The sequence below is a fragment of the Anas acuta genome, chromosome 3 (assembly GCF_963932015.1).
Source record: "Anas acuta chromosome 3, bAnaAcu1.1, whole genome shotgun sequence".
In the NCBI taxonomy this organism is placed as follows: domain Eukaryota; kingdom Metazoa; phylum Chordata; class Aves; order Anseriformes; family Anatidae; genus Anas; species Anas acuta.
Window position 1 is genome coordinate 72,157,387 of NC_088981.1, and position 27,696 is coordinate 72,185,082.

Genomic DNA, 27,696 nt, shown 5'->3' on the forward strand with positions numbered 1-27,696 from the left:
TTAATGGAGTCAGGATGTTACGCAAAGAGGACACAGGCCTGAATACAAGGAAATTTTGGTCAGTCTGCCAGATTTCTTCATTCTAGAAATAGAATGATCGAGGTATGAATGATCATAGAATATCCTGAGTTGGAAAGTACCCACAAGGATCATTGACTCCAGCTCGATCCTTACTTTGTGTTTATGTAGGTGACATAAAATACCAATTCTATAAAATCAACATTGAATTTGTTCCATTTGATCAAAGCAATTAATGTCAGTTATTCCAGTTACAACAAAATATACATGGTAATACTTTGTCACCTTTTATTTCAGGTAACTTTTCATTAACCAAATGTTGGTGTTACTTGTCTTCCCCAGCATGATCTAACTTTGCAGCTAGCCCTGCTTCAAGAAAGGGTGTTGGTCTAGAGGTCAGGAGAGGACTCCACACATCCTTTCCAACCTAAATTACATGGTGATTCTGTTTACAGATATTCATCTCCACTACCATTACACAAAAACACAACTACCCACAGGTATGTATAGCATCTGTTCCATTTCTCTTATTTTTGTTAGAATTAATGCATCTTTAATTATCATCTTGCCCTTTACGAGCATCTTCACATTCCATACGTACTCGCTGACAGGTGTTTTGGTTCAGCTGCCATTAGGCAGTGACTCACCATGTGTTGTCTGATGATGAAGTTTAAAATAGGGGAATACTGCTTGAGGATCTCTGGAATTGGAAATATGTTGAGCTCTGGGAATCTCTTCCCCCTCCAATTCAGGCTGGTCCATTCTGCTGAGTGATGACGTAATGCGAAGCGTTAGATAATAACCTGGGAAACAATATGACAAAGGAGGTGATTCCTTTTTTATTGTACCTCTTTTGACATTCCATCTTAGCTATTATTTTAATGTGCATTATTTATAGTCATATTATTATTTTAAAGTTGGCATTCATTGAAGGTTTACTTTATTTTTTTCAATAGTTACACTGTATCTCATGCATTTGTCTACAACCAGGTTCACCTTCCCTGTAGCAAAGCAGCATGTGCCTATGGAACTGTTGTCTTTATAATCTCATACGGATTTTACAGTGTCTCCTGCTGCATCTGTGTCTGGTAACTACATCAGCAGTTTGCTAGGAAGGTTAAATAGCAAGATACTTTAAATAGCAAATTATCACACTTTAGGACTTACTGTGTTTAATTCTTATCTTTTACTCAGATCCAGCAAAAGACTTGGGCACTTTGATGGTGTTCAGTTTTCAGCCTATAGAGTGGAATCCATATGCCTGAGTCAGGTGCCTATGTTCCTAATATTCGACATGAGGGAATAATGCAAAAGTAAATGTTTAATCTATTTGGTAATTGTCATTAGTAATCAACAGGATGCTGATTACGGAGTCCAGCTGGCCAATGGTATGCTTCAAGAGCAGGTAGCAGTAGAGGTTAAGTATGGTGTCAGGAGATAAGTGCAAGGAGCGGGCAGCACACGCCACATGCTCAGGATATGTTTGCTGTCAGTATTACTGCTAATAGCAGTACGGGCAGACTTCCTGCTTGTGAGAAAAAATGAGTGGGAGCAGTTGTGTCAGTGGATGTTTTGGGGCCATTTTCTTTTCAGTATCGGCTGGTATTAGCTTTAGTGATGATGCCATGGTAATCAGTCAAACCCTTTGGCCCTACCAAAAAATTCCTTTCATATCGATGAACTCTGAGGAGCAAAGGGCAGAGACTAAATGTGGTTCTCCTTGATTTCCGGTAGGAAAATCCGTATGTGTAAAATATTTTTATTACTCATAACCAGGGCAAGCTTTCTTTCTTTTGTTAAGACCTCACAGCAGCTCCTGCAGTCAACGCACCCTCAAGAGACTGGTTTCAGTGGACCAGTACCAACAGAATGGGGGACATTGCAGAAATCTATAGAGAAGCCCATAGCAACGGCCAAGGCTTAGGGGATGCTTTAGTGTCTGTGTGATCAGTTCTGCACAGGTCTTTGTGGAAGGAGCCTCCTGCATCCAGAAACTTCCACCATTCCAACTCTGCAAGACAGCTGCTTCCACACCACCGATGCCAGCTGAACTGTTCTGAATGCACGAGGAATGCTCCCAGAGAAACTCCTGCCCTTCTGTTCCCTCAGCATGAGCAATGCCCTTCAGAGGTGCTGTCCATAGCCCATACCCAGTGAAACTTGAATCATAGAAATTCTGTGATTCTGTGATTTATCTGTATTTCGGAGTGTAGGGGAGTCTCTATCACCGTCCTTGCTCCTGCTGCCAGGCAGCTCTGTGTGTGACTTGTCACTTGAGAGCCCTTACAACACAGCACAAACTATGTGCCACCTTTCCCTATGCTTTGGGGTAGACCATGCCAAACACAATGTTTACTTCAGTTTTACACCTTGGGTTTACCCGTTTTTTGAATTAATGTGTCCTGGGTACGGGTCTCATAAGAACCCTCATAGAACAGGTACGGAAAGTTTCACTGGGTACCTCCCAAACCAGAGAAGTACCATGGCTAAACATTTTGCTTAGCGGCTGTTGACAAAGATGATGTTATATTCTCCTCTGATAATTTGTAACAGAGCTCAGGCACAGAGCAGCAGTTCCCCTGCGGCCTGTGGCGAGGCCCCTGGTGGAGCAGGCTGTCCCCCTGCAGCCCATGGGTCCCACATGGAGCAGATCTCCACGCTGCAGCCCCCCCATGGGTGGAGGAGCCCCCGGTGGAGCAGGTGGATGTGGCCTGGAGGAGGCTGCGGCCCATGGAGAGCCCCCACAGGAGCAGGCCCTGGGCCAGAGCTGCAGCCCCTGGAGAGGAGCCCATGCAGGAGCAGGGATCTGCTCAGACTCAGTTCAGGAAGGACGGCGTCCTGTGAGAGGGACCCCACGTGGAGCAGGGTCAGAGAGTGACTGTGAAGGAGTGGCAGAGACAAAGCGTTAGGGACTGACCGCAGCCCCCATTCCCTGTTCCCCTGCACTGCTCAGGGTGCGAAGGTGGAAGAGGCTGAATGGGGGGAAGGTGTTTCTGGTTTCTTTTGTTTCTCACTTCTCTAGTCTCCTAGTTATAGGCAACAAATTTTATTATCTCCCTACTCTGCTTTGCCCATGATAGCTGTTGAGCGATCTCCCTGCCCTTATCTCAACCCTCAAGCCCTTTCCATCCTCTTTTCTCCCCTTTTCCCTGTGAAGATGAGTGAGAGAGCGGCTGAGGTGGAGCTCAGCTGCCCACCTGAGTAAAACCACCACAGGCTCACGTTCAGGGTATCATTTTTTATCAATAAAGAATATGAATCAGAATCAAACACTCTCATAAAAACGCCAGTCCTTACGAAAAAAAAAATAAACAACAGACACACACAGAGGGAACCAAAGCGCTTTATTTCTGCGGGACGCCTCCACCAGAGGCAGCCGCTGCCTGACACCTGCCGGCCAGGCAGCAGCGCAGCACACCCCTACCCTTCGCCGCCCTCCTCCCCCCTCTGCTTCAGCGCCCGCGCCGGGTTCCGGCCGGGCCGTGGGGGCCGCCCACAACCGGGCGGAAGCGGCGCCGTGCCGGAGCCGCGCGGGCGAGCGGCGCATGCGCGGGCGGGCGGGGCCGCGCCTGGGTTCCTGCCTGGCGCCGCAGCTCCGGCGCGGGGCGGCCCGCAGGTAACGGCCGCGCCGCTCCTAACGGCCGCGGGGCCGCACGGGGTCTCCCGGGGAGGGGGGCGAGGGCCGCCCTGAGGCGGCTCCGGGCCCCGCCGGCCGCGGGGGTGCTCGCTGAGGGGACGGGGAGGGAGAGGGCCTCGCCGTCAGGGCAGGTGCGGGAGGGGGGTGTGCGGTTTTGGGGTGGTTCTGTGGGAAAACGGCGGTTGGGCTGCGTGATCCCTTCCAGCCGGGGGTGTTCTGTGATTTTCCATGCAAACGCGCGTGTAAGGTGTGACCCGGGAGCTCGTGCTTACAGGAGAACCCGTAACGAGGGGTGTTTGACCTGTTTCTCTCCACGGGGTTACAGTTCCAGCTGAGGAAACGGAGAGGATCTACATGTGCTTCGCTGCTCCCTGGAAGAATGACAGATGACAAAGACGTGCTTCGAGATGTGTGGTTTGGACGAATACCAACCTGCTTCACGCTGTATCAGGATGAGATAACCGAAAGGGAAGCCGAGCCTTACTATGTGAGTGTAACAGCGGCAGCGTGGATACTCTAATCTCATATGTGCGTTTGTTTTGTTTAATCTCATCCTTTATGCTGCTAGGTGTGTGGATTTCTATTTTCCTATTCCTGATACCTTTTGGATGTACCTTATGGCCACACTGTGAGTCACCTCGCTTCAGAGCAGGTTCAAAAATTTAGCTTTGTATCACCAGTGAGTTTAGGTTACAACAGATAATTAAGGTTTAAATACCCTTATGAAAAAGTCAACAAATAAACCAAAAGCAGAGGCTGTGTGTACACTCGTGGTGAGTTTGCATCTTAGAGATTCTCCAGAAGAAGGCATAGAACCTGTATGTTGCCTGTATACACTAAAATAGGCGAGGCATGTAGCATAAATACTACAGCCAGTATTCTTTATCAATTTCCTCTGCTCGTGGATGACTTCTACTCATTTTCTTTTCTTTAAATGCTAGCAGCTGTGGGAGATGTAGTAGGAAAGGCAGCTTTGATGTCTTAGCAGTACAGTGCTTGGTAAGCTGATGATACAGACAAGGGTGATGGGTGGATTTGAGATGTAAATTGAAGTGCTTTCTGTAATCATGTGGATGTTGGTTTATAGCGTGCTCTGCAGTTTTCATCCTTTCTGCACTTTACAGATGTTTGGTTGATAGACAATATTGGCTGTTTCAGAGAAACTTAAGTTTAAAAAGTACCAGGTATGTGAGAGGAAGAATTTTACACTATGAATTTAAGTGATTCTGAAATCCTTAAATTTTGTCATACTTCATTTTGTGCTTTTTGGAAGCTATTACTGGGTAGAGTAGCGTTCAATTAATAGCATCTTTGTCATTGGTTTCTGATTTCCCTGTGTGCCTTGTGTGGTTTTTAGTAACCTAATAAAGCATTAATGCTTTTCGTTCAGTGGTGATAGTGTTCATCTCTCTCTGCCTTAATTTCATCACTGGTGAAACAGAATTACTTCTACATTGTTGCGCTTGGCCTATTGCCTGATGCTTCTGAACTGTCTAGAAGTCTCTGATCAAACTTCTATAAAATACATATATTTCAAAATACATATGTGCATAGCATGTAAGAGTTACATAAAAGGCACAAGCCTGAGTTCAGAGATATGCAATCTTAATCTGTTTAACATCGTCGTGAAAACCCTGAAGCCACGTTATCTGCACAGTGAGGCCAACTTTTGAAGCCTAGAAGATAGCTTTAAGATGGTAGTGTTTCTTTTACTTGCTCCTCTTACAGTGTGCACAGAAAATATCAAGGCTTAATTCTCTCTTTTTGCAAAACCTGGTTATTTGTAGGTCAGAATTCTTGAATGTTAGATTTTTCCCTCTTGCAGGTCATGTTGGAGCTGATAGTTGAGTTTCCCTGCTTAAAGAGACCAAAGATGAATAATAGTAAAAGGTTGAATAGCAATCAAAGTTCTATATCTGGATTGAGTTCTCGTAGTTTCAGTGTGCATCTGCATTAATGTTCTAGTTTGGATCTGGAGTGTGTTTTTGAAGCAAGCCTGTGTTATTTCCACTTACTCTGCCAAGGTTTGTATCACACATCTGTCTTGGAGCACACAAGCTGAGTCTTTTTCCCGTGCAGCTGATGTACTTTGGGCCTGAGATCAATGTGTTCCAGCTGCTAATGGGTGGTCAGTGTATGGAATCAAATTGGAGTTGAACTGAAATGAAAAACAAACAAAAAGCATATGTAGTGAATGTTCCCAGCCCTTGACACCAGTTGTTCTACTTTATACGTCTCTTCTTATCAGTGATTATTGAAGTAGATAAAACCACCGTGTTCCGGGTTGCCTTCGGTGAACAGGGAGGAAATTCTGGCATCATGAAGTTAAGAGGAAGAAAACTTCTGTTCTGAGAAACTTGCTTTGTGAAGGCAAAAGAAGGCAGAGGGAGAGAGGTTAGAAAAATAAACTAGAATCTGTGTGATCGATTTCAGCTTGAGTTGTGTGGTAGGAGACCCTTGGCTGCTAGATACATTAGCACAGCACAGGAGTGAAACGTGCTTACAACACAATAGGAACTGCATAGGGATAGCAGATCTCATTTAAAATGATCTTAGCCATTTTGGAAAGTAATGAGATCAAGACTAAGCAGCTCAAATCAAACACTGCTGTTTCTGCCAGGTATGTATCTGCAGGGAGTTCTTTGCTTGTGAAAGAAATAAAGTACTCATTGGCTGCGATTGATCAGGTGTAACAAATGAAATTACCACAGAAGGCAGTAATGGTACTCTGGGACAGCCTCTGCTGGGTCACTCTTTACTCTTTCCCAGTGGTAAAAGAATTGTTTTATTAAGAAGTCTGTAACAGAGCAATATGAAGCCATTCTGGGCTAGCGTGCTTTATTTCTTTTATCCTGCGTGCATTGTTGATCAAACCAGTCCAGTTCTTGTTATACTGGAATTGTGATTTTAGTGTTTTGCATATAAAAAAGTGTTTCCTTCTGCAGCAAAACCCAAGAAGATAGTTAGGGTGGTACTATTTTTACATGAAGAACATTTTCCAGGCATTTACTTAGGCATTAGAATTCCTTGCATTTTATTTAACTTCTATAGACAATATTCCTGCTATTATGATTAAATGCTGTAGCAATACCTCGTGTGCAAAAGGAAGGTGTTGCAGTTTGTAAAATTTGAGAGAGCATGTAGTAAACTAGTGGGTTTCATTCTGTCTTGTCGCATTTTTGAAGATTTTTCTTTTCTTAAGATGATGAGTTCTCATCTTATTATTTCAGTTTGGTTTTTTTTTTCCCTCAATGGTTTTTCTTATTACTTGGATTTAAGCTGGGTGTATATAAATTACGTGCATGTTATTTACAACTCCTTTCAGAAATAAGGTTAGAAATCATAATCAAAAGTAACTGCTTATTGTTGTGTCTTGGTTGTAATCAAGATCTAGTAATTTATTGTCTACTTTAAAAGGCACTAAATAATTCTATTGGTCAGGGCCACTGACTTTTGAATTAAGGTATGAGTATGAATTTGCTTTTTCATGTTCTCAAATGCTCACTTTTTAGTTGTTGATATGGAGTGATCTTTTTATTCAGTCTTCATGACTGTTGCAATGCTCAGTCTGGTTTTGTCAGGTCATGAACATCTACTCAGAGAAGTTTACGCCAGCTTTTTGTTTTTATACCAAGTAGGAGAAAACTTGCAAGGAGGATAAGGCACCCAGCCTCACCTGACATTTTGGGAATCCTTACGCTTAAGGAATTTACCCACTACTTTAGACTTCCCTTCAGGCTTCTTAAAAGTTGATCCCTTCTACAGGACAAAACATTTTTAGACCCTCTGAGCCACAAAGCTCAACTGGAAGCAGGGCTTTCCATTTATGTGCATTCCGCAGCACAGTGAGTGGCAAGCATTATACCAGTCTGCTACTGATCAGCAGGCAGCAAGGTAGGGTCGATTGCTAGACGACTTGAATCAGAACAAGGATTTTCTTCTGTTTAATTCCCTATGTGTTATCAAGCATTTTCCTATTAGATGTTTTCTATTTAAGTTGCTGACTACTGAATCTCTATGCTAAACCTGCAAACAGTCTTTTCATTAGAAACTTTATTTTGATGCTCCCTTGTCTGCATATTTGTCTATGCAGCACTATAGGTCACTTAATTTACTCTGAGCATCCTGTCTTTGAGCGTATTATGTAGTGATGTATCAGTCTCACATTCAAATTGCAGTTGTTACGTTTCTTGCAATGCGATGTGAGTTGGATGTGTTTGGTTTTCACAGCATTATTCTAGCCTTTAGCAGGAAGTCTGCTCATGCAAGGCTGTTTGTCACACAAATGCTAAAAAAGCAATTAAGCAAATCTGACTTAGTGGAGCAAGCTTAATTTGAATTAGAATTTGTCATGAGATCACATGTTGTTTTTAATGCATTAGGTTTTACAGCCCTAAGCTGAGATTTACCTTATCACTGACCCATGGCCATTCATTCCCAGCATCCAGAAATATTGCTGTGGTATAATCAAAGGGTGAAGGGGTATAGGCTCATTGACCTGTATGGACTGGTTTAGGAGTCCATGGGGGAGCAACAAAACTTGTGGAAGAGATGTCATTCTGGTGAACGTGACTTCGCCTGAAAGGAAGGCTCCTGTCATGTGGCTGAAGTGTTGGAAAAGCTTATAATAATATAGGAAGTAAACTGTTAAGTAGAACTCCAGTTTCTATGTAGAGGCCTCTCTGTAAAGGATTTAACGTGATCTGGCTCTTGGAGAGGTTGACTAAAGCCCAGCATGTCGTTACATACATGAAGTTTTTTTCCTAAATATTTTTAGTATCTTTCTTCTGGAAATACTCAGTAATTGCCTTTAAAGATTACAGGATTTTGAAGAAAAATGTTTCGTGTCCACTGATGTCTTACCAAGTCCATACTGGTAAAAACTGCCACAACTGGTGGCAAAGGGATACTAAAAGGGGTAACAAAATGAAGATGTCTTTAAATTAATTTATGGTTTTAAAGTTTTGTGTGTTTTTTTTTTTTTTTTAAACTGATTTAATATGCTTTTAAATCTCTAGGATAATTAAAGCTAGAAAAATGTGAAAGAATCCAGTTCTGTCATCTTCTATGGAAGGGGAAGACTAAAGTAGAAGAGCTGGGAAGACCAAAAAGGCCCCCCAAAGAATACCATTCTGAAGACTTAAGCTGCAAAGGGATATTTGTCATTTGAGAAGACTATGAAATCTCATGATGATTGGCACTAAAAATTGCTAGCTATATTACTTCCAGTTGATATAAATTAGGCATGTGATTTAAAAAGATGGACAAAAATGCACTGTTTAGGTAATGTTGAGAGTATTTAAGTACTGATCTAAATATTAACAGTATACCCCTTTAGCACGGGCACCAAGAGTTCAGAAGGTGCTGCAAATCATGGAATTACAGAATGTCTTAGGTTGGAGGGGACCTTAAAGATACAATTCCAAATCCCCTGCTATAGGCAGGGATGCCACCCACTAGATCAGGTTGGCCAAGGCCTCCTTCAGCCTGGCCTTGAACACCTCCAGGGACGGGGTATCCACAGCTTGGCAACAAATGCTCAGCATCTCTGAAAAACAAGTGGTCCATTTTAATCCAATTAACTTGGGTTTTGTGCTTCAAGTAGGCACATTGGGAATGTTGGCAGCGTTCTGTTAGATTCAATGAAATGCTGTTTAATTACTGTTTGTGATCTCTGATTATGTTGAAATAGAAACTAAGTTGTTCTTCCACGCTTCAAACAGGATTTAAATATTTTACAAAGGAAGTTGGCTATGCAGTTTGAAGGCTTATGTCAAATACTATTGCACTCACTGATGTTTTAATAATGGATTTGCCCTTTCCCGTATGGCTGTGCCACCTGCAGCATGCTGAAAACCTAGTTTTGTAGCAGTCCAAATGGGTCTCATTAGAATATATCAGTATTACTTTAACTGCAAATATATCCCAGAAATAACATGGATTTATTACCAAAAATACTTGGTTGTGATCACAGTTGCCTGGATTATGTTGCATCAGGAACTATCGCTGTAGATCTGTAGAATTAACTTAATAAAGTATAAGATTATTGTCATTCAGGTCCTTGAGGCACTGAACAATTCTCATGTGTGTGTAAATGACTTCACTGTATTTATAAAGGTTTATAAAATTAAAAATTTTAAATCTGGATGCTGTGTTCTATTAATTTGCTGCATTAGATTCTTTTGAAAGAAAGTAAAAGCAATATAATGATGGTAATATGTACAATGAACTTCTTGAAAATGGAAAATGCTGACTGAATTTTGGTTATGGAAATGAGTACTTGTTACAGATTTATTAATTTAGTAAATTTTTATGTATACTTAAAGCACCTGTGTTTTTTCTTTTAGTTGCTTTTGCCAAGAATAAGCTACTTGACACTGGTAACAGACAAAGTGAAGAAACACTTTCAGAAAGTTATGAGACAAGAAGAAATCAATGAAATATGGTTTGAATATGAAGGTACACCGCTGAAGTGGTGAGTTTAACTTCATACCTTTACTCAATTTATTTTGTAAAGAGATACCAAGTTTAGCACGCTGTCAGTACTTTTCCTGAGCTAACCACTTCAATGGGTTTCAAAGAAGGCAAAAGAGGAGAGGGATAGGAAAAACGTTCAACATTAAACATTCTTCATTTTTTTTCTGTAAACATACTGTTAATTATTCTGCTTGTACTTAACTGTATATATAAAAGACAGAGTGGGTTGCTGAACCCATTGATTTTAGATTTTGTTCTGGTTGTTACCGTAACATGAAACAGCTGCTTTTTTGGCTTTACTATTTCTTCCTGTAGAATCACAAATAAATCTTTGTTTAGCTTAATCTGTATTCTCAAGATACATGCTAACACAAAAGTATTATTTCTGGAGTCTGAATACAAATAGGATTTTCTGCTTACAGATAAAATGTGTGAGCTTCACTTTTCACTGGTGGGATAAGTGCTTGTGCTTTAAAACAGATAAGATAATGCTGACGCACAAGCTCTTGTCACATTCTGTTTAGCTTTATTGAAATAATTGCTGTTAATCCTATTTTTTGCTCTGTTGTGTGGTCTACAAGAAATATCTCTTTCTGAAGGGCTGGAAAACCAGACTGCCACTGTTTAATGTAATTAGTTTTTATAAGTACTGTATGTTGATTTTTTTTCCTATTTCTGCTACAAGTTCTAACGAAAACATTCTGAGAGCTGCAATGTTGGATAGGCTCTGTATACATAGTGTCAGTTCTCCAGCAAGTACTTAGTATTTTGAATGTCTTTTCATTTCCTGTATCATAACAGGAAAGAGAACTAACAGTGACTGTTCCAGCTTCTTGGAATTGGGTAGAAAAAATTAAATTCACGTAAAAATAAAAAAAATCAGTTTTAGAGTGTGTTGACTGGTGATTAGCAAGCGTTATGACATCATTGAGTGCGTTTAACTTGGTGGTGCAGGAATTTCCTTCTAGTCTTTTGTTTCTTTGAAACTGAACTATAGTAAACCTTGAAAATGTGTTTTGTTCTCAGAAAAACATAAAAACTAGCTTTTTCACTTTTTCATATCTGGCTGGTAAAACCAGCTTTAGACATCTATGTAAAATGTCTGGAATTTAACAATAATTGGTTTATTCGGGTTCTGTAGTAATCTTGAGTTGTGATGGTTACTGCCTAACAGCAAGGTACCAAGTTGGTCCCAATGCATTCATAATCTTAGGTAGGTAGTGACAGGTAACCTTAAAAATTTTCATTGAAGCTGTCTGCAACAGAAAAGAAAGGCTTTTTATTTCGGCCAAAATTAGCTCTGTGTTTTCATGTTTTCAGATACCAGGATAATTTAATTCAAAAACAAATAATAATTGCAGTTACAGAATATAATTATAGAATAAGAATATAATTGATAATCTTAGAATTCGATAGTAAACTGAAGGAATGTTGAAGTGAAAATAATGTAATTATCTCCTACGCTGTGATCATTTAAAAGTAAACATATGCTGCCAGGAATAGCTCCACTGGTTTCTGTGGAGTTGGTTTCCTAAGGAAAATTTTATCTGCAAACTGTTCTTTTAGAATATGATAATCCCATGAGTAGCTGAAGTTTATTCCATGGAAGACAGAGATACTGGAACGGAGAATAAGATAGAGTTAGTAGTTTGTAGAGAAAGAATAGCAGAACATTAATGCTTGATTTCTTTAACTTCTGCAAATAGAATCAAACAGAACTTGTAACGGTTTTATTCTAATTACTTAGTTTACACCATATGTTCATGTTTCTTGCAATCTGTTCCGTTTCATACCTGGCTGGGATATAGTGCATGTCTTTCTAGCTGCAGCTCTTCTGTTTTGCAGGGAGTCTGGAATAAGTCTGAAACAGTTTCAACTTCATTCTCTGTAGCACTCAGAACAGACTTCTGGAAGAGGGTGCAGCTGTCCAGGCCCGGAGTTGCAGGTGGTGCCTGGGACCTCGCACCGAGATTGTTAGGGGTAGGGGAAGATGGGTTCCTTGCCTGCAACACGTGTGCGCTGATGCAGGGTCTGTGTCACCAGCTTAAGGAGTTGCAAGAAGTGGTCAGCAGACTGCAGCATAGCAGCAGAGATTACAAAACCAAAATGGATCAAATCTTCTCAGACATGATGCGGTTACAAGAGATTAAACCAATAACTGCACTGAAAAGGGTGCACGCAGAATCTGTGTTTATTGCATTTGGAAAATAGTCTCCCAAGATGGGAAAGGGCTAGGCACTGCTTGCCAAAAAGTTTTAGATAAACCTCCCCAGACAAGCAGCAAGCGAGGTTGGCGGATGGAGGCGGGGCTCCATCCACTGTAGGAGGGAGTCTCTAAACACTAGCACTGCTTCCTTTTGGTGTGGATGTGCTGTTCAGGTCACTGATCCATCCTTTGGAGCTTCTAGCCCCATGTCTGCAACAGCAGGTGGAAAAGGAGTCTGGATTTTTTTTGCAAGAGGTCACAGGCCTCTGATAGTGGGTGCTGAGGGAGGGCATCCTGTACTTTATTACTATCCTTGAGCTCTTGCACGTGACTTCAGCAGAATGTCTGTCATCCTTTCTGTGTGTGAGTTGTGCTCTAGGCTTGGCAGTTGCAGGGGTGTCTCTCTAGTACCAACTGAATGGGTGCTTAACTCTACCTGGTCAGGAATTGCCAGAAGACAGGAGGCCAAAGCACCATTTGATTAGGAATAGCTGGCATATGGTTTGAAAATGGTAGAGTTTGCTTAGAAGAAGTGTGTGTTTCTTACTGAATACTAAAGAACAAGGTGAGAAAATTTATTTTTCTATGCAGCCATTGTTTCCCTCAATGACATACAAGTTAGTTCACAGAAATACCCAAACACAAGATGCAGGGCTCTTGATACTTATAATACCCCACTTCTGGAGCACAGGATGTCTGTTTTTTGGTTTTGTCCTGGACAAAATGTCCAGGACATTTTGTGTGATGCAAATCTTCCTGAATTACCTCTAAAAATTATTCTGATATGACAACCACCTGCCAACTGATGCTGTCATGCTCTGTATTCCTGTAATATTGTCCTGGGTCCAGAAAGAAGTTTTTGGAGAAGTAGTCATTTGTTGTCCTTACTACCCCTCTGTCACTTTCAAAAGGTTTTTATATTCTTGAAGCTGTGTTTTCCAGGGCACCTTTCACACCTTGAAACCACCTTCTGTGTAATAACAAAAGCAGTAATAAATTGACAGTAGCTGGGAGTCAGTGCTGTTACGCATTTATAGATTGAATACTTTGCAGAACCAATCATTATTCCATCATTTTTTTTCTTTAAACAAGACTTGCGGTCTCCTAGACACTCTCTTTGACCTATGTCAAAGACCTGTGGTCTCTTTAGATACCCCCTTTCACCTTTGAGAAAGTTACAGACAGTCTGCTTGTCCTTGGCTTCCATTTCAGTTAACACCAGTTTGATTTCAATAGTTTAGTTGGTTGGGTTGTTTGTTTTTATAATATTACCTTTGTGGGCTGGATGTTTCCTTTAGCTGCTGTCGTGTTTATTTTCTGTTTTCTTTGGGAGAGGCAAGTCTTTAAAGGCCTGGGTTTGTGAATCATTATTTTTAAATTGTCTTGATTACTGTAGTTTCTAGAAAGCGTTTGCATGTTTCTTTAATTGCAGTGAATATTTTTCAAATAAAACTTCAGAAACAGCATTGAAGCAGTGCCACTGGAAGCAAGACTTTTAATGAGGGAATACTGGCCCTTGGCACAAGGTAGATAGGCTCTTAAGAATGGGGTGAGGAAATGTTGCTCTTTTTCATCGCATCTACAAATAGAAAAGTCTCTTCTATTCCCAGTTTCCCTTTTTGTGCTTCTCTTAATCCTCTATTCCAGTTAAGAAAACAGATTTTATTATGAAGGATATATAAAAAAAAAACTTTGGTATTATATGGAGTGCTATTGTTTCCAGGCTCTTAAAAAAATGCTTGTAACTATATATCAAAAGTAAGTGAAATATAGCATTGCATATATTAAGGCATTATTTAAGGCTTCTCTTGGCTTCAGATTAAATGCCAGTGTGAACTGGAGTTCTGTATGGGGAAGTCTTACCTGTCAGGACTGCTTTGCTACTGCTATGAACCTTACACCTAATGGAAGGCCACACTTCTGAATAGAAAGTGATTTCTCTCCTGGCCTACTGTCATCATGAATCTCCTGTGTTCAGCTGTGGTGCGAAGAGAATTTAGCACTGGCCTCTTTCAAAATAAAAAAAAAAAAAACTATCAGCTGTGCAAAACACAAGTGTTTTACTGAGGAAAGCTTGAGTACATAACTTTATTTTGTAATCTGCTGGGTGGAAGGTACAGATGTAGGCCAAGAATGTTTTGGTGTCCTTTTGTACCTATTTTGTCGGATAAATTGAACAAACAGTCATTGATAAATTGAACAAAAAGTCATTTTCATGTAAATCTAACTGTCGAAGAAAATCTGACTTTTAAGTACTTCACCTGGAAAACCACTCCAGGTGAAACCCTGCGGAAGAACTTAAGACAGGATTGACAGTTAGTAGTAAAATGTCCTTGAGCACTAGCACTGAGTCTGGATAAACATGGATATGTGTTGTCTGGATTCTTTTGCCCATTGTAAGGGGAAGACAGTGCTAGATCCTTTTCTGATATACTCTCCTATTCTCTTAAAAAGTTCTGAATGAATAAGTGCAAGAATCATGTCGTTATTTTTTTTTTTTTAATTTTGCTGTTAAGTGTCTTTGTCGTAGTTCTTGGTCTCACCAGTAGAGGGTATTAAAGCACTATTTGTGTGAGGGTTTAGCGACTCAGGAAACCGGCTCGACACAGGTGCTTTCAGAGCAGTACTCTCTCTGTTACTGTTTTTATGGATTTCTGAATCTTATATTCTTGCTTGGCTTTGCGTTCTGTGTTCAGTCCTATTTAATTCAGTGGACCTACTGAATTTACAGCTAAGTGTGTGCTTATCTCGTTGTAGGATCAAAAAGCTAAGAAGCCCTTTTCAGTTTGAGACTTTTTGAAAGATAATAGAGCTTTTTAAAATGCCTTTGGAAGCTTTGTCTATGTAGTACATGTGACTTACATTGCTGTAAACTCTGTCCCCTTGAAATTCATTTGAAGATGACAGTTTACATTTGGAGGGAGCAGCTTCTTTGTATTTGTCCTTTAGTTCAGAGTACCACTGAAACAGGAAAAAAAATAAAACGAAACAAACTGTAATTAATGTTTTTCCTCCCCTTAATCTGATAGCTTAGTGAAAGTGATCATCTTGATCTATCCTCTGTTTAGCCCTTCTGCAGATATGTCTTTTTAAAATTCTAATGCTTATCCTCTATGATGACATCAGGCAGGTGGGAGAGGGAAGAATAGTTAAAAGTCAGTATGGTATAAACTTCTCTTGTCTTTACAATGTCTGAACATATCAGCTTCTCTGTCAGACCAACTAGTCCCGCTCTTGTTGAGCATTATGATCAAAAATACTATTTTGAAGGATTCTGCAGAGCAGCTGTAGGCTGGTCGTGCTGTTGCAAAGCTAACGGTGTTTTATGGGCACAGCTTAGAGATCACTGGTTTAGATACTTAATCTGTGAATTCCAGGCTTGATTCTGCTGTAAAATGTAAGTCAGTAATACCTGCCTGTATATTTTTTCTGAATAATAGTACATGTTAAGTCTAGGAGGAAAACAGCTAATTACATTTTGTAAATGCAGGCAAGCAAACTGTTATATGTAGAATAAATATAAAAGCTGTGCATTTAATTTAATACCTTTTCATTTTCTAGGCATTACCCGATTGGTTTGCTCTTTGATCTCCATGCATCAAACACAGCCCTTCCTTGGAACATCACAGTGCACTTCAAGGTAAAATTGAAATACACCTTAGGTTAAGATTAATTGAGCATAAGGTTACATGAGAATTGAAAGCTAGGAAAAAGTTTCATAATTATTCTTATTTTACAAGGAAGTAGAAGGTAGGACTTTTTGAAGAGGAGAGTGATCATTCTTTAGGAATCATCTAAAATTTTTTTGTAAATCTCCACCTATTTTCCCTGAGACTGTATGTGCTTTCAAATTACCTTCTTCTGAAAATGATTCTATTATGATCTGAAAATCCAAAATAGTTTTTCAAGATAAGTTACGAGATTGTCGGTGCAGTTGAGTTGATAAAAGGGAAGAACTTGCCATAATGTTTTTAATTCAATCATCTCAAGTTGACTCAAGATTCAGGAGATTGAGAAGTGCTCATCCCTTTAGGCACATTAGCATAGATATGAGATACTGCAGAAATCCTTGATGTCAGTGAGTGCTATCGCTCTTTGAAGTTGTACTTCATGTGTGTCCCCTTTAGAGAACTGAGTGAAATTTTTGGTCGTGTGACAGTTTAGTCACAGGGGAGACATTGCTTTGATTACACATTGTAAAACCGTTAGGTATGACTTAATAGCACTACTGATCTTTGCTCAGAAGAGTACTTGTGCAGGGTTAGATCTGGTGCGGTATTCTTTCTCTGACATGCATTGAGAAGGTGATGTCAGGTATGTTTTGAAGTCAAAACCACAAGCAGAAATCACAGTATCTAACTGTGAAACATTATTCTTTTTGTTGTACTATAGAGAAAAAGCAAAAGGAAAACTGATCCAAAAGAAAACACTAGGTTAACAAGCTTTACTCTGTGTGATTTGAGATGAAATGAAAAGCATACTGGGAAGCAGTTAATGCTGAATGTTCTTGTTCAAACTATTCCTCTATTGAAGGTGTTTCAGGAAAGATCTTGCAAGGAGGAGTAGTCTGATTCTTTTTGGAAGTATATGTTCTTGTAATATATACTTCCATGTGTTGAAACTTAAAAGTGAGTGAGTTAATGAATCTGAAGATGGGGATGTTTTTGGAACCATTATAATTGCTAGACTTCTGATATATGCCAAAGAGGTGAGATGAAGAAACTTCCAAACTGTTTTGAAGAAACTGCAGGGTGGCTAGTTTCATAGATTGTGATTTGATTGTTGCACATTCTGGGAGCTCTGCAAGATTAATTGCGACAAGGAGAAGATGTTGCCATCCTAAAGAAGAACTGTCTTGAGAAATAACTTGCACCACCACAGTGATTTTCAGTTTCATGTAGTAATGTAAACTGACCTTAAATGTCCCTGCATTTCTGTTAGCCAAGACATCAGCTAATTTAAGTTTGTCTCGAAGGTGTACATTAAAGTTCAACAGAAATAGTTTACCACTAAGGAAGTGTTATTTTAAAAACTGATGTAATTTAGTTTTTAAAAACATATAACACCTTGGATTAAGCACCTGCTTAATCTCTTCCTGTTTTTGATGTAATTTGAAAGTTTATTTAAATTAACCCACCTTAATGCTTAAAATGAAAGCATAACTGAAATGTATCAAAGTATATCAAAATGTTGAAGACATTTTCATGTGTTATAATTCCTTACAATTTAAATAGTTTAGGCATGGGATTGCTACCTGGATTGTTCTTTTCATTTGTGTGTAGTTACTCTTTAAAGAGCCATATACTTTATTTAACTTTGATAAATAGTATTAGATTTTTGTAGTCTTTAACTTCTGCTGTCATGGCTTTCTCCTGTCTTTTATAAAAGTATACAGTCAAGAACAGAGAGCTCAAAAACTTTAGTAAAGAGTTTTTTAACTTTTTGCTTTCCTATCAATTTCATTTGTTTAAAGTTAAAGACATTACAAAAAAAGATGACACTTTTTTTTTTGTTCAGCAGAGTTTTGAAAGTTGGCAAATCTCTGACTTTCCTCCTGTGTTTGATATGCAGTCCAAATAAAGAACGCAATTATTGTTTGTATTTAGGAAGCAATTTATTCATACCTACTCTGGTATGCAATCAAACATTCATTTGTGCAAAACAGCATTCATTTATATCTCTAGTATGAAGTTGAAATGTAGTTGCCTTAAATAGTCATAGATGAATGAACTTGAGCAGAGTGCTAAGGTCCATGAGAATCGTGAGAAGACATAGCCTGGGAAGTTGCTTTTGTTACCCAGGTGTGGCTTTATGGGAAAGAGGGAAACTTTATCCCTTCCTGTTAAATTCATCTCATGGAACCCCGCAGCATGCTTAGCACTGTTCCTGTTCTCAGCAGGCTACCCAGCTCTCCAGATTTTGGGCAATTGGCAGGAGGTGATGAACTGCCCTGGAAATGCTAGTGCTACAGGAGGAGGGAAATCAGATATGCCAGGTGAAAGGCTAACATTTTTCCTCTGCTGAAACCCTTACCTGCTGACCCCTGCTTCTCTATGTGTGACCTGATGCAGAGGACAAGAAACTCCCATCTGGTTTTGTACATCAGCTGTCTTCCTTTCTTGGTTTTCTTAGTTCGCAGTAGGTCAGGTGGAGTGAAAAGGAAGTAAGTGCTTTTCCATGCATTACATAAATAAATTGTAGAGTATACATTGTTTTTTGTTTGTTTTTTTTTAAAGACAAGACTACTAAAGGGTAACTAAACACAAACACACGGATGCTTCCCCTGCTGCTGGATATGTTTCTTATGGTCTTTAATACCATGTTATTGGTGTAACTTTCTGTAAAGTGACCCTAATGCTTACTGTCACAGTATAAACAGGTGTTCCGTGAACTAGAAAGAACTGATACATAAGTTTGGGTGGAATGGAGTTATGAAACCAGACTGTTGAAATTACCTGCTATGTTTTTGGAACAGTTTTATGTGAGAAGTTACATAGTGCTCCCGTCTGTACAGATGATACTTTCTTCTTTATGACTAAATTTATGCTGTAAATGTCTGCTGATACGTGAAGCAAAACCACTTCAGCTTTCTAAGAAAATCCCAGTCAACCCTTAGTAACTTTTCTTTTAAAGATACTGACCATGGAGGGAGTAGGACATCAGTAATGAGAATACTTGAATTAAAGCTGCCGATGGGGTCTGTTAAAACTTTTGCAGATCTTATATATCTCATCCTTGCGTAGCCAGAGGTGGCTACCACCTTGCTTACAGTTGTCTCTTTCTTCAGGGAGCTGAGTCAAGTTGTTTACATTTCACTTGTATTTCCCAAATAAGCAAGTAGAACTCAAAAACAAACAAAAAAGAGCGTTACATATTTAAATATGTTTTTTTTCTGTGTCCTAATTCATATCAGAGGGATGCCATATTTTTTGTTGGTAGTCTCATATGGGTGAAATTGTTTGATATGTCCCTAAATAGATGTAGCAGTGTTTTCTGAGTTGTGTTTTTTATGCTCAGTTTTTTCAGCTTCTACTCATAAAATTGAATAGAAATGTGCCAGTATTTTTCCTCTACAGGAAAGAGACAGCACTGAGATCATAAGAATGCTTTCCAGTCTTCCATGGGTTATCCTTTAGAAGCTGGGAAAAGGAATCATCCTATACCTTTGTACTACTTTCCTCTAGCTTAGCTAGTTGTGGTAAGTTTTAGGTATCTCCTTGCTGTTCTGCAGACCACACTGTGTATGTTCTCTGGAACACATCCCCAAGGAGTGACATTCTCTGTCATTTGAAATTTGTTGGAGGAAAGTCAGCATGTTGATAGAAAAACTCATATATTTTAAAAAAATAAACCTGCAGTTCAACACTTAAACACATGTAACAAAGTAGTTCTTATATTTGTTGTTTTCTTAAAGTCAGCTAAACTCTAAGCTTTAAACTAAAAGTCAGTTTCTAGGTTCCTGTATTACTGGGCTTTAGGTGCATTCATTGTTTTATCTTTTTTTGAGGGATGCCAGTGTCTTGCTTTAAATTTTACCATGTAAAGAATTTTTTTTGATCTTAAAGTGTACTATATGATTCTTTTTTTTTTTCTGGATTTGTTACCAGAATTTACTTTATTTGAGCAAGTTAGTTAAACTTCTAAAAGTATTTTACAGGCTTTTACAGATGTCAGCTGGCAACTAACAGACCCAGTAATGTGTTCCATTCATCTTGGAACCTAATATACTCAGCTTTGTAGGAGAGAAAGGGAGTGAGCTGTGCTTGGAAAGAGCTTTCCTTTCTTTTCTGTCCTCTTTAATGTCTTTGTGTGTCATCCTCATATAAGAAACAAGCTTTATCTATATCCTTAGATTTCTAGTCAACTGTGTCCATTAGTCTTAGGTAACAATAGCACTCCTTTTGCAAGTCAGGCACCAGCCTGTGTATACTTCCAAGGAAGAAGGTATTGGCAGTCTTTTCTTCCCAATACATTCCTGTTTTTGCAAGATAATTCATCCTTTTGATTCCAGAGTCTGGGTTGGCTAACATAGAGAGGAGCCACTGTCTGAAATCTGTAGCCAAGAGAAGACGTGGGTGGGAAGGGAGTGTTATCAGTGCTTGTACATGCAAAGAGGATGGAGCCGTGTTCTTGTCAGTGGTGCCCAGTGCCAGGGCAAGAGGCAAAGGGCACAAACTGGAACCTGAGGAGTTCTCTCTGAACATCAGGAAACAATTCTTTGTTGTGAAGGGTGACTGAGCACTGGAACAGGTTACCCAGAGAGGTTGTGGAGAGCTACAGAACTGGTCTTGGGCAAGCAGCTCTGGGTGTCCTTGCTTGAGCAGGGGGTTGGACCAGATGGCCTCCGGAGATCCCTTCCAATCTTATGATTATGTGAATGATCTTGTGATTATGAAATGCCATTCTTTAATTCCTAACTCTATTCAATAACCTAATGAAGGGGCAACTATTGTTCTTGTCCTTCAGAATTCCCTTCAAGTAAGGCCATTCCCAACACTTTCATATTGCCAGCTGTTACTAGTTCTTAGATATTTTGAGTTCCCGCAGTCTGAAGCAGTTTGTGTGGTTTTTTTCCTGATTTGTGTGGAGGAGGGAAGGTATGGGTTTCTCCAGCAATATATCGCTCCTATTGTGACTTGTTAACTGTGTTGTAAAAGCGTTTGAAAAATGCCCCATTACATGTATTTCCAAAAAGGTTTTGATAAGCCTCAGAAAAAACTTTTCAAAATAGCCAATTTGTACTGGGTTAAGAGAAAAGGTTCTCTTGTGCAATAACAGATGAGAAATAAAGTATAAAAGTATGTGGCAAGCCCATGTTACAAAGGGGAGTACTAATGATGCCACTCTGATTTGATCTGTGGGGTTGAGCTGTTCAGCACAGTCATAAGCAGCTATGAAAAGGGGATGAATAAGGAAGGGATGAAACAAGGTGAGTTTTTAGACACTTGAGAACTAAAGACGATGAATTTGTGTTACTGAATGCTTGTATTATAGGATGGCAGTTGATACTGTCAATAAAAGAAAAATCAGGGAAAGAACAACCCTACTGTATGTGTACACCAAGATATTAGTTAATATCCAAAGGGACCTGTTTTGTACCTGAACAAGATGTAGTACTATAGTTTCTTAATAATTGAATTAGGAAAGGTAGTTAACATTTACTGAGGGGAAAAAAAAAGCTGCCTTAGGAACACTAATTCAACATCTGTGATGTTGACTGTAGTGCACCAATTGTAACTAAATAAATGGATATGGAGTCACATCACATGATGTAGCAATAGACATGTATTGGGTAAAACTGGGATTGACAAGGATTGCCAGCATTTTTGAAGAAATATGTTTGTAAATGGCCTATATGCTATAATTCTTGTATGTGGATGATAATCGAAGGAAACATTTTTCGAAGACCTACATAAAAATGTGTGTTAAATTTTCAGTGACAGTTGATAGGAATTGCTAGAGAGTAGAACGTGCACTTGAAAGCACGTTAAAATGCTTCATTTCCTGTATTTGAGAGGTAAGGGCCTGAATATACCCACTGATGTATTTAAACGTATTTATCGAGTTGAGGTTGAGTGATTTAGAGTGATTTCTGGTTTTACAGAAAATTGTTCAACTTTATTTTTTTTGGAACGTTTTTCACTGCAAAAGATTTCTTTTCATCCATGAGAGGATGGATCTTATCTTTAATAAGTAGAAGATCCTAGTGTGCTTCTGTTGTATAAATATAAGCCAGATTAAAATAATCTTTTATTCCTCATCTTCTAAGGTCCATGATATATTTATTTCTCTTGATCTTTCTCTTTGTAGAATTTTCCAGAAAAGGATCTTCTACACTGCCATTCTAAGGATGTGATTGAAGCTCATTTTATGGCTTGCATAAAAGAAGCAGATGCTTTAAAGCACAAAAGTCAAGTCATCAATGAGATGCAAAAAAAGGATCATAAGCAACTGTGGATGGGGTTACAGAATGGTAATACACTGCATCAAATAGTAATTATATTTAGGACTAGCATGCTAATAATTTTCATGATGATACCGGTTTAAGTAATGTCATGGTAAAGAGCTCTTTTATTGAAAACTAAAAAAAAAAAAAAATCAGTAACGTGATAATCCAAATGTAGCTTGAGATATTCAGTTTTCTTGAATTAGGTCATGGCTCTGTTTTAACAAAACAAAAGAAGCAACGAAACAAAGTGTTTTCTGCACTTCCATGCAACTAGTAGTCTCTATGTGGTAGACACCTGGGGTGTAAGTGGTGTTCAATATGAACTATCTTAACCCCTAAAAGAAAAAAGGGTCGTCTCCTCTATGTTTAAAGGTTGTCACTGGTAGGCAATGCCCACACTTTCAAAATTTGCCTGGTAGATTAATAACTTTACTCCCTCCACCCACGCCAAATTTAATTTTTTATTCCCGATATTACTGTTGCTTTTGCAAAGATCTTGCATAGATCAGAATTGAATTGGAAAAAATCAGCGATATAATTCAGAACAGCATGTTAAAATGTTCTTCCATTGAACAGAGGGCACCGTAATGCAAAACATAACCTTTTTTTGTTTTCCCTGTCTATTTGTACTTGTCATAGTTCTTAGCGGCATGTAAGTTGAAAAGCTATGTAAATATTTCAGAAACTGCTAGCTGGAAGGGGTGGTAACATATGAAAATGTGGTTTCCTGATCTCCTGAGTTGTATTATTACTGGTAGCTTTATCTTATGGAAGCTATACGCATGTTTAACTGTGTTGAGATACAAAACGGTTAAAATTAAACTCTTCCCATGTGTTTATAAGGAAAATTAAACAGAGTAGGAGAAGCTCTGAATGCAAGAAGACTTGAGGCATATGTTTCCTTTAGACATGAGATGTCACATGAGTTTGGATTTAGTGTGCTTATTTAATGAATATGTGGGTTTTCTGTTTATTTTTTGTTGTTAAGCAGTACTGCCTTCAATGGTAATGAATTATTACTCCTGTAATAATTTTGAAGTCTGAGTGTTTATTAGAAACTCTGGTTTCTAATTGACGTAATTGGGGGAGAATTATAAATTGAGGAGTTACCTTCATTTGATATTTGACTGGTAAGATCTGGAGGGGGGATGTAGTAATTATGTACAAAATTTACTGGATACAAACTTGCATTTTTTCTGGTTCAATTCAAAATACTTACTTTGCTTGAGGGATTGTTTTGTATAGGTTATTAGTCAGCAAACTGACAATATATCCACTCGTGTGAATTAACAGTAAATAAAGGAGTTCTGGTCCGCCAGGAGCCAGAATCCTTGTAAATGGAGATGTTTCCCTAAAGCTTACATTGTTACAAATCAATTGAAACTGTGTTTTCAATAATTTTGCAAGAAAACTGTTCTGTAATAGTATTAGGCGTGTAAGCAGTTTAGTTTGAGAGAAGCAAAATGCTGTGTCAGCATCATTTTGTTTTCTATATCGAGAATAATTAGCTTTATGGGGAAATGAAGCCCTGCCCCTTAGTCCTGATATTCCTGTTTCCAGGAGTGCACTGCATGTGCTCTATTTGTTAATGTTTTTGACAATTAAAACTGTGAGACCTCTAATGTGTGAGTGAATTATGTTGGCGGCAGAACAGATAACTACATAAAGAAATGGTATGAGTTAAGGTTTTTTTACTTAAGCAGAAATTACAGAACCTCTAATGTATACCCTCAATATATAAGGTAAGAGAACAGGTCTGTAACGTGTTCTTTCTGTACTCACCTTAGGCTCTGTCTTTTAGCTGATTGTTTGTCTTCGGTTCTAGGCAAACAGAATTTTTGGTTAACAACAGAGGCTGCCTGACATGGCTGAGTTCAGGAAGGTTTCACTGTATTTAATGAGAAATCGCACCTGTGGAATGTGACACCTAAATGTGAAGTTTAAACAATCTTTTGAATACTTTCAAATGCTAATTTTAATTTCTCAGCTCTTCATAAAAGAGAAACAAGAAAAGCTTGTGAAACCAAGAAAATTCTTTTTAAGCACGTTGTATCTTTCAGTATGTTTTTATAGGCTTTCGTTTGAGATGTAATAATTTTAAAGCTCTTTGTGAAACAAGAATGAATGACCACAAAAAAGAAAAGAAAGTAGCATTTGCGATAACTGCTTTGTAAGTAACGATACATCTGCAGGCTTTTTTTTTTCCTCTCAAACTTCAAACAATTTTCTTCAGTTCTCAAATAAAGGAAGTGTTTTTTCAGTTTAATAAATTATGGTAATACTTATGGGGTTGGAACTGGCTGATCCTTAAAGTCCCTTCCAATTCAAACCATTCTTCGTGTTACTTCAGTATTAAACTCGTTTTGGGGGAAAAAATACATTTTTGCTTGTTTGGAGAAATGTAACTACTAATTACAAGTATAATTTGATAGAAATGCCTCTGAGGAGAAGGAAGTACTTGAGCAGGTAGCGTGAAAAGCTTTTCAGTTGCCTATAGATGCCTTATAGGGGAAGGGCTGTGATAGTGAATTTGAGGAAAAATCTTGTGCTGGTAACAGCTGATATGTATTCATAAAACCCTTTATATCCCTCCTCTCGCTGGTTCTGGTTTTGTATTGATCTGCTGTGAAATCAGGCATATAAACATACTTTTCTGCCTGTTGGTTGTGCTGTGGTTTTGCTTGTTCCTCAAACTACAATTCACAGAATCACAGAATGGTTGGGGCTGGAAGGGACCTTAAAGACCATCTAGTTCCAACCCCCATTCTATGGGCAGGGACACCTCCCACTAGACTAGGTTGCTCTAGCATTGTTAGTTGATTTCTGTCCATAAAATACCTATTTCATAGCCAGAGCACTTCTTTGGGATGGGTACATCTGTGCTCTCCTAATTTTCATCAGCATTGTGGATGCCTGAATGTGGTAGGGAAGCAATAAAGCAGGGTATGGAGCTATACTGTCCTCTGCTCCTTTGTAAGAATTGTTAAAATTCTTTGGTCTGATGAACTGATGGAAAATGTTACTACTGTTCTTGCTATAATAGTGTTATGGCTGTTTCTATCGTGGATAAAGAGGATTTTCAAGTGGGTGGTTTTTTCTTCTTGCCTTTTGTGGTGGAAAAATAAAGGCTCTCTGCTTTGAAACATTAAGACTAGGCCTAGTGATGACTCAGGATCAAACATGAAATTTCCTCTTGTTTTAGAGGGAGAGCTGTATTTTTTGCATGGTTCAAAGAATTAATGTCTATAACTTCAGCATATAATAGTTCTGATAAAGGAAGGTTTTTAGGTTCAGCACAGCTGCTTTTCATCAGATGTGGAGAGACAAGCAACTATACCCTGAAGTTTTCACAGGCGTCCTTTATATCTGGTGAAGACTAGATTTGGTATTTCAGATACATGAGTGGAGGAAATAAACAGTAAAAACTCATGACCACTTTTAAGGCTTCTTTATGTATTATAAAATATAATGAAGTCATTACTTTACTGCAAATATTATGGAAAAAGAATGTAATGCTTACTCATACTGTAGGCTTACCAAAATTTAAATGGCCATATTGAACTGTTCTTATTAAAGGAGAAAAATCCTATAAACATTCAGAATATGCAATATTTAGTCTTTTAATTTGCGATCTTTTTCTCACCTTAGTGACAGGATAAGGCCTGTGTTTTCTTTCATTTCTTTCTCAGTCTCATATTTAAGTCCCCTACCTCTTAGGTGTAGAAATCACGTTTTTCTGGGTTATCACATTCCTGTTTAGAAATGTATGAGCTCCCAAGGAGTGATACTGTCATACATTATCAATATCTTTTTTTTTGTGCTGCATGACCCAGTCAGGTTTGATATGCATGTTTATCCTCTTTGTAGGGAACTGGTGGTACGGATGCTATTCTTTACCTCAATACAAGATACACCTGCGTTGGTAACAGAACAAATTTGTCATCCTAACTGGTCATTTGAAACTTAAATTAGGCAATGTGTACTTAGAAAATCTTCAGGAATTTAACAAGAGAATGAATGAACAAGCCACCAGTTTTTAAATCACGAAGCCATCTTTTTTTCTTCTTCCCTTTATCTCTACCAAAACAGGAATATCTGTCCTTATTATATTTGCAGAGATTTGTCTAACTGAAGAAAGATGAAATGATTCTGTTGAGCTTTTAAAATGTGAGTGTTGGTTAAGAGGATTTTTGAAAAAGTCATTACCTTCCTGGGCTGGTCATTAACATTTTCTTGGTGTGCATCTTTTTTTTTCTTAGAATTATTGTCAATACCGACTTATTCTGGAGTTAAGGGAGCATGACATACCTGAAATTGTGAAGGTGTTCATGTTATGCAAGCTGGTGAGAGCTGGATAAACGTGTTTAGAGAGCTCTGCAAAAAATCTGCTCAAGTCTGTTGTGGTGCTCAGCTAGGGCTAATAAACCTGGCTGGATTCAGACAGGCTGGACTGGCAGAATGAATCCCAGGCTTTCCCTGGGATTTTTGGGAGGAGGTGATGTGTTTTGCTTTTTCTGATAGTGGCCTGTGACAGTCTTCAGCATTAGTTCTGTAGTGTTTACTGGTTTGTTACCCTTTCAGCAGAAATGACTAACCCAACGATGTACCCAGATAAGGCTGCCATACTCTGATTCTAACACACCCCAAATACCCAAAAACACCCATGAAAATGCTGTTTTACTTAGATGCCAGTAATGTAGAACTTTTTTTTTAATGCCTCCTGCTTTCTTCGTAGCACCCCCCTCTTCAAAGGATGCCATTCCCTGAGGTATGCTGAAGGACGCACAAGGTATATCTAAATGTCTGAGTAGACCATCTCTAAAAAGCAGACTTCATTTTGGGAAAGAATTGTCTTTAGTTGTTGAGGGTTTTTTGCTTTACAGTGTGAAATTATTCAAAGTTACTTTCTGCTGGTAAACTCATGTTTTTTTGTGACAGACACCTTAATATAAGATTCCCTAACAAGAAAAGCTGTATTTGAGGAAAAAAAAATGCGGGGGAAAACAAAGCAGTTTAGAGATCTATACAGAGATATGGCACTCCATTTTCTTGCATACAATACCTTCTTTGCTCTTGAGTACCCTGTGTAAAGTATTTGGGCTGTCTGGATTTGGAGCAGAGGGCTGAAGATAGGTAAAATTGTCAGGAGTGTCAGGGAAGTCTGTAATAAGCCCTTCTGCTCTGTTTTTGCACAGTCTGCGAGCTGTGTTTCAGAAATGGGTAAGATTTTTTGTTTAATAATGATCAGTGCTTTCTTTTTAATTTAAGTCACAATACCTACTGAGATCTCCTGCTTTTAGGCTGCACGGAAGGCTTAATTTAGGTAGGAAGTGTGCTTTTTCACATCTGAATAATGGAAAGAAAGTAGTCCTACATGTTTTTCTTCCCCTGAATTTTTTCCAGATAAAT

General features: G+C 38.9%; 1 protein-coding gene across 5 annotated transcripts in view; it reads left to right on the forward strand.

Moving 5' to 3' along the window:
* Positions 1–3,475: 3,475 nt before the first annotated feature.
* Positions 3,476–27,696, forward strand: part of ATG5 (autophagy related 5) — a 76,830-nt gene continuing 52,609 nt past the window's right edge. The window contains exons 1-5 of one of the 5 annotated variants that reach the window (XR_011095159.1): positions 3,476–3,634; positions 3,981–4,142; positions 10,003–10,130; positions 15,900–15,978; positions 22,149–22,311. Coding sequence is in view for 4 of the 5 variants with exons in the window: in XM_068677796.1 (XP_068533897.1) it covers positions 4,035–4,142; positions 10,003–10,130; positions 15,900–15,978; positions 22,149–22,311 (478 nt within the window). In the remaining variant the exon portion in view is untranslated. Of the gene's footprint in view, positions 3,635–3,654; positions 3,787–3,980; positions 4,184–8,720; positions 8,939–10,002; positions 10,131–15,899; positions 15,979–22,148; positions 22,312–27,696 lie in introns of those variants that run through there. The other 4 variants (XM_068677796.1, XM_068677797.1, XM_068677798.1 and 1 more) reach the window with 4 other exon arrangements.